The sequence below is a fragment of the Mastomys coucha genome, unplaced genomic scaffold, assembly GCF_008632895.1.
Source record: "Mastomys coucha isolate ucsf_1 unplaced genomic scaffold, UCSF_Mcou_1 pScaffold12, whole genome shotgun sequence".
Classification (NCBI taxonomy): domain Eukaryota; kingdom Metazoa; phylum Chordata; class Mammalia; order Rodentia; family Muridae; genus Mastomys; species Mastomys coucha.
The window spans coordinates 13,941,598-13,948,666 of record NW_022196894.1 but is presented as its reverse complement, the minus strand read 5'-3'; the positions used below and the strand labels follow the sequence as shown (position 1 = coordinate 13,948,666).

Genomic DNA, 7,069 nt, shown 5'->3' with positions numbered 1-7,069 from the left:
ACTTTCCTAACTTTTTAAGCTATATTCTTACCTCTAATGGGCTTCTGGGATTAATCCTGCTCCTATTTCAAAGTATCCTCTTTAAAGGAGTGAGATAGCACCGGGTGGTGGTGGCCCACTCCTGTACTCTGTACACCACCGGGTAGTGGTGGCCCACTCAATGTACTCTGCCTCTCTGTTCAAATGCAGCTGCCCAAGAAGCATCTGTTGCCAGAAATGAAGCCAACCTGCAAGCTTGGGCGTGTACCACACCTACCATCAATGAACCGATACTCGGAGCGCCAGGGCCACCAGCAAAACCTTAGGCGCCCTCCAGCATTTGGTAGCTTCCTGGATTTCCTCACGGAGGGCCAGGTACTGGACAGCTTGCAGACAGTTGTGGAGCAGGCAACAGAACGTGTGGCTGCTATGAAGACAGAGGCTGGTGTGCCACTGGTGGATCTACAAGACCCTGTGGAGATGCCAAGTAGTAGGCATAGGTCTCGAGCCAAACCCAGCATCAACACTGTGCATCGGCACCGTGCTCGACCCACCCTGTGTGCTGGACGCCCAAACAATTACCCATCTTGCTCCAGCTCCATGTCTGACTCCCATAGCAGCATCACAGCTGGATGGCTGGGGTCCCACAGCCAAGACAGTGACCTAGGTGCCAGAGGCATAGGCTCACTGCCACCCGTGAAGGACAAACTCCTGCTCGAGAAAAACCTCAAGAGGCTACTACGACTAGAAAACAAAGGGGTGAGATCTGGTGCCATAACTAAGACTAGCAGAGGGTGGGCCTGAGCTTAGGGGTTAGGGATAGGCCTGGTTGGACACCTCTCAGCCTTTCTTTCTCTTTGCAGAAAGTCCTAAATCAACCCTGCTCCCAGAGGGATTCCCTGCTGTGTGACTCACTGGGCAGCCAGACCAGCAGTCAGTGGACCCGGGAGCAGGGCCTGTCTTGGTTCTCTGGGCTATTGGGCTCCAGTTCAGTCACCCCTGAAACTTCAGAGTTGGGACTTGGAGAAAAGGAGATGATTTTCCTCAAACAAGAGTTAAACAAGGAGATGAAGTCACTGCTGAACCAACCAACATCCTTCAACCTGCCTACCTATTGTCCACCCAGGGAACCCCATCGTACCATGGACTTCCTGGCTGAGCATCACCTCTTTCCTGCCCTGCAGCGCGTGGTCAGCCAGGCTGTAGAGAAGCTCAGCCATGCCTGCCGCCACAATGGCTTCCCCCTCTTCCCAGTTACCTCAGTGACCACTCCAGTGCTGCCTGGGAACTCCGATCTTCTGCAGTCCAGCTCTAAGGCTTCCATACCCACCGACATGGAAGCTAGGGAAGAGCCTTGTGATTCTCCCACTACAGCCTCCAGCCCTAAGACATCTCTCAGAAAAAGCAAGGGCAGAAAGGGCTCCCCATCTAACGCAGTCCAGATGGCTACCAGATTCAGGCTCAAGGTGACACCTACAGAAGTCTCTCATGTCCCTATCCCCTCATTCCACTCCATGCAGGAGTCCCCTAACTCTGACCCCAAACTGCAGAAACAAACTATGGCCTCAAACTTCAACCATACATCTCAGCCTCGCCACGGCCTGCCTACCCCTGGGATCACAGTGGAGGTGGCCTCCTGCCAGGGACGTGTCAGGGGCCCGGTCCAGCATCGTCTTGCCTCCCCCTGCCTTCTTCATTCCCATTTCCCTTTCCCTATGTTCCCCCCATTCCTTTCTTTGGGAAAAAGCTTTTCCACTCCCCCCCCTACACTGTGTCCAGAGGTAACCTCAAGAGCAGGGCTGGAGGTCTTAGAAGAACATTTGAAGGGAAGGGGCTTCTGTACCCACCACTTCTAGTAGCCACTGTTACTGGCTGGTGCCCAAGGACAAGATCTCTTGCCCTGCATTGCAGAACTCTTCTGAGGTAGATATAAGCTGCTTGGGGAAGCAGGTATTCTAGACCATCTATTTCCAGGTTTCAGATGTTGTCAAAGATTAATAAAGGCTATTTTTTACCGTGCCTTTTTTTCTTTTTCTTTTTCTTTTTTTCTGAGACAGGGTGTCACAAAGCTCAGACCGGTCTCAAATTCTTTATATAGTAGAAGACGACCTTGGACTCCTGATCCTCTTGCCTCTACCTCCCAACCTCCCAAATGCTGGGATATAGCTATGCATCACTATGCCTGCTATTCAGGGGTTTTGTTGGTGGTGGTGTTTTATTTATTTATTTTGTGAACCTCAGAGGCCCTCCCCCATTTCTCTTATGGATATGAGCTTTTTAATGGTTTGGCATTATTGTTTGTTTGCTTTTTAGGACAGAGTTTCTTTGTGTAGCCCAGGATGTCCTGGGGCACACTCTGTAGAATAGACTAGCTTGGAACTCAGAGATCTGCCTGTCTCTGCCTCCTGAGTGCTGGGACTAAATGCATGTGCCACAGCCACTGCAGCTCTGGCATTGCTGCCACCACCACCCAGCTGGATAGGAGTTTTTGCCAAGAGGGCAGCTCTGTATCCTAAGGTCACGTGTCCTCTAATCTAGCTTTAGGACTCTCTAGTCTTTCTGCTCTATGAAGGGGACCTTGGTCAGGAAGTGTGTATGAAGACATAGATGGCCTGACCCTGAAGGTCTCTGGACATCTCAGCCTACCAGCCTACTCAGGCTGCTGGGCTTGCTCAAGACTTCACAGGAGAGGCATACGGAGTGAATGTTACGGTAGGGCAGCTGAGGCAGGCCTGTATCCTAGTGTGATGAGCGTGGCTTCCCTGACTGTAAACAGGGGAGGGGGGAGGGTTGGCACAACGGCCAAGGAGGGTGTAGCAGTATGGTGTTACAGGATAGCAGGGGGATGGCAAGGGTTAAACGTCTCCTTTTCTCTCCTTGGCTGTTGCACAGAGCCCCAACGCCAAGTTTTCGAAGAAGAAACCTCTGCCCTCCATCTCATCTCTGTCCAGCTTGTCCTACATCTCTAACCCCTGGTTTGAGGAACTCACTAACTTCTTGGTTGAGCAGGCAGTCTCCTTGCTTATCTGCAAGTACAAGTTTGAGGAAAGCCTCAATAAACAACTTGGCTTCATCTCCTTTCCTATCACTGAGGTTCTCATGGACATCTTCCTGGGCTTCAAGAAGGTGAAGGGCACCCACATCCGCCTGTCCTCGGACATCAACTGGACCTGTCTTCTGCGTAAGTTGGAAGAAGCTGAGTTGGCACGGCATGCCCTAAGACATGCCTCCAGGTCAGGAACCTCTCCACATAGTGCCTCCCGTATTGGCACCTCCCAGCATAACACAGAACCCTCCTCCTTGCAACCGAAGTTTACTGGTGACACAGATCAGGACCAGTCTCCAGAGTCCCACCTCTCCCTCCACCCTGAGTTGCCAATCCACCAGCTGCTCAGCCCTCCGGATCAGGACCAGGAACAGACACCTAACATGCACCTGTCAGAGACCAGGCCCTCTGTGATCTCCAGTGCCAGTATGGGCTCTAGATTCTCCAAGTCCAAGGAAGTAGCGATCGCTGAAGAGGGTGAGGACAGTGAGGAGGAGGAGGAGGAGGAGGAGGAGGAGGAGGAGGAGGAGGAGGAGGAGGAGGAAGAAGAAGAAGAGGAAGGGGAGGAAGAAGAAGAGGACGACAGAGGAAGTGAGGAGGATGAAACCAAGGATTTTTTTGAGGGTGAGCCCACACCTCCTAGCCCGCCTTTGCATAAGTTGGAGGACTTTATGAATACAGCCACTGTAATGAGCCCCAGTGACTCCCCATGAGACCTCTGTATGCCACACAGAGTACTCCAGTCCTTGTCTCCTCCTGTCCTATCCAAGTAGCTGGCCACCCAGCCAGCCCCTGTCCTGGGTGGAGGTCAGGATGACTGGGTGCTCGGGAGGAATTCTGCTAATGTTATCACGGGAGCCAAAGAGATGAATGGAAATAAATTACATGTTGGTGGACATAGCTGTCTGGTCCCATGTTATCTTCTTTCCTTGCACCTGGATGCTTGCCCCTAAATAGCATCTTCAAGGTGAGACAGCCCTGATGTTACATGAACTTTTCTTTAGGATATAAGATAGGGCACTGATGATATACAGAAGTAATGATTTTAACAAGGTCCAACTTGGTGAATTAATGATTTTATTGGGTTTACAGGAGAATGGATGAATGATTACTTAGAGAAGTGTGAGTGACACCCCCCAAAACACCTCCATTACCAAAGTCTCACCTCAACAAGGCTAATTCTTCATAACTATATAGATAGACCCCAACCTAGACTCTTCCACCCCGTCTGGACTCCAGTACATTCTCAGCCTTCCTGAGGCTGATGCCCCTTAATACAGTTTCTCTTGTGGTGACCTCAACCATGAAATTATTTTCCTAGTTACTCCATAACTGTAATTTTGCTACTGTGATGAATCATAATGTAAATATCTGATATTCAGATGGTCTTAGGTGACCCCTGTTAAGGATTATTTGACCACAAAGGGACGCAGCCCACAGATTGAGAGCCACTTCTCTAGTATTTTCAGAGACTGGGAGACCATGTGCACCTTGGGCAGAATAACAGATGGGAAGGAAGGAAAGGGCTCGATCTGAGAGGCCTTGTAAATAGTCCCAGCTGCTCAGATGGAGACAGTGATGGCTGCTATGGTTAGAGGACAAATCCTGCTGACAGTTGGGCTTCATGACAGCTGGTCCTGCTTTGACTCCAGGGCTGCACTGCCACTTTCTGCCAGTCTTCTATACCCTACTCAAGCCCTTCAGGACTCCTAGGTGTCCCCATGCATCATAGTGCGTAGGGAGCAGAGGAAGCCCTGAGTGAGGGAAGTCCTGAGTCGATGTGTATTCTGACATGAGCTCAACCTGTCTAGAACTCCAATGGGAAGTTGGTAAAACCATTACACACATACATAGGTTGGTCTTGAGAGGGACAGCAAAGCATTCCCCATAAGTCAGATTTTGAGTGTTTATGAATGATTGATCATTGTATTCAAATACTAGCAACTGCAGCTTCCTTCCAGATGTTTACTGTGTTTAATTAGCCCTGCTAATTAAGGTCAAAGTCCACCATTGGCTGGATAGCCTTCAGGAGCTTGGTGCATAATGGAGGACTGTAGCAGATTTTTTTCTCTAATTAATTGATTGGATAATAAAGATGACAAGAAGCCAATCTCTGGGCAAAAAAAGGAGGTGAGCCTTCCAGGTCCAAGAGAGGAAGATGGATGCAGGAGGAAGGAACAGCCTTTTTGTAAGGTGAGGTGGGGGCTACAAGACACAAGATGTAAACGGAGAACTGTCAGACCTGGTGCATTCAGCCACCAGAAGATTTCCAACATGGGAAAGTTGATGAGCTTAGCAGTTGTGTCATCTGTGGTGTCAAACTGAGATTGGTGTTTTCCATTCATGTGGACTCAGGTGGGCCAGAGAGAAAGAATGTACCCAGGGCAGAATTCGGCCAGGCTTTGGAACAGGAAGACTGGGCAAGGACTGAGCTCCAGGGAAGAGGTAAGTACAAGCTGGAGAGGGCAACAGCTGGCTGCAGGGACCAAGAGAGCAATCTCAAGAGCTCTGGAGAGGCAGAGGTGTTTGTGGGAGAGGTGTTGGCTAGGAGAAAAACAGTGTCCCGGTCTCTGGCTATGTACCAGCATGGCAACAGACCGAGACTGCCAGTGCCGATTAGCGGGGACCTTGTCTGAGACGTTCACCCCCCCAACCCCCCAACACCTCTATATGCATAATGTCATGTAGCCTTAGGTTACAGGATCTACTTCCTTTCTCCTGTTCAGTTCACCTAGCATCTGAGATTCCTGAAATGCTTCCCCATGCTAATGATTTCAGGACCCCCTAAGCCCTCAGCCAATGACCTTTACCCATCCTGGATGTTCCTACCCTCGTTTCCCCCAAATTATATAAACCTTGAATCACCTCAGGACTGATTTGCCTCCCTGCAGCCAGTCCCTGTATATCTTCACCGTACATACTCACAGGGCTTCAGAACCCCCTGTTTGTCCCTGGTCCCTTTGCCCACTTGGTCTGTGATCCCTGAGGGGTAGGGGAGTGTCACATTTGCAACCTGAGACTGCTCATCTATGGAGACCTCCTACCCAGACTGGCCAATCTCTGCATCTTTTGAACATAATAAGTTAAGGTTCCCAGTTGTTCCAGTTAGAACCAAACTTTATCCCAGCTTCATTTTCTATGTGTCTGTACGTCTGTTCTTTATTCTCTTCCTGCCCCTAGTCAGGGTTTTGGGACTCAAGCCTTTTAGGCAGTGGCAATGTCTGCTTCGGATGTATTAGTGTTCTCTAGAGTAACAGAACTTATAAAATGAATCTATCTCTCTCTACATATACATATACATTATATATATACACACATATGTACACACACACACACACATATATATATACATACACATGCACAATCTACATATAGGTTAGAATGGTTAACAGTCTGCAATCCAGCTAATCTAACCATTGCTGACTGAGAATGAAAAGTCCGAGAACTCAAAAGTTGCTCAGTCCACAAGGCTGAATATCTCAGCTAGTCTTCAATATGTACTGGAACCCTGAAGAAGAAGGCTCGAATGCCAGTGCAGGAATGGACTTGCTATAAAAGAGAAAGCAAGCAGGCAAAAGAGCAAAAGCTTCCCTCTACCATGTCCTTTTATATTGACTTCCAGCAGAAGGTGTGGCCCAGATTAGATCTGCATTAAAGATGGGTCTTCCCACCTCAAAGATTCACACTAGAAGAGAGCAATGGATCTCCATGGGACTACTGTTATAGACAGATGTGAACTGCCATGTGGTTGATGGGAATTGGATGCAGGACCTCTGAAAGAGCAGCCAATGCTCTAAACCATGGCACCATTTCTCCAGCCCTGAATTTCACTTTTCTTTCTCTCTTTTTTCTTTTTTTAGATTTATTTATTATTATATGTAAGTACACTGCAGCTGTCTGAAGACACACCAGAAGAGGGTGTCAGGTCTCATTACGGATGGTTGTAAGCCATCATGTGGTTGCTGGGATTTGAACTCAAGACCTTTGAAAGAGCAGTCAGTGCTCTTAACTCCTGAGCCATCTCTCCAGCCCGGTTTTTTTTTT

General features: G+C 49.0%; 1 protein-coding gene across 4 annotated transcripts in view; it reads left to right on the top strand.

Moving 5' to 3' along the window:
• Ccdc116 (coiled-coil domain containing 116) overlaps positions 1-3,925 on the top strand; it is an 8,596-nt gene extending 4,671 nt beyond the window's left edge. For 3 of the 4 annotated variants that reach the window (XM_031363248.1, XM_031363250.1, XM_031363249.1), the window contains exons 3-5: positions 190-738; positions 843-1,445; positions 2,872-3,925. In XM_031363248.1, the coding sequence (XP_031219108.1) occupies positions 190-738; positions 843-1,445; positions 2,872-3,738 (2,019 nt within the window). In that variant the 3' untranslated portion in view covers positions 3,739-3,925. Of the gene's footprint in view, positions 1-189; positions 739-842; positions 1,999-2,871 lie in introns of those variants that run through there. The other variant, XM_031363251.1, reaches the window with a different exon arrangement.
• The last annotated feature ends 3,144 nt before the right edge of the window (positions 3,926-7,069 follow it).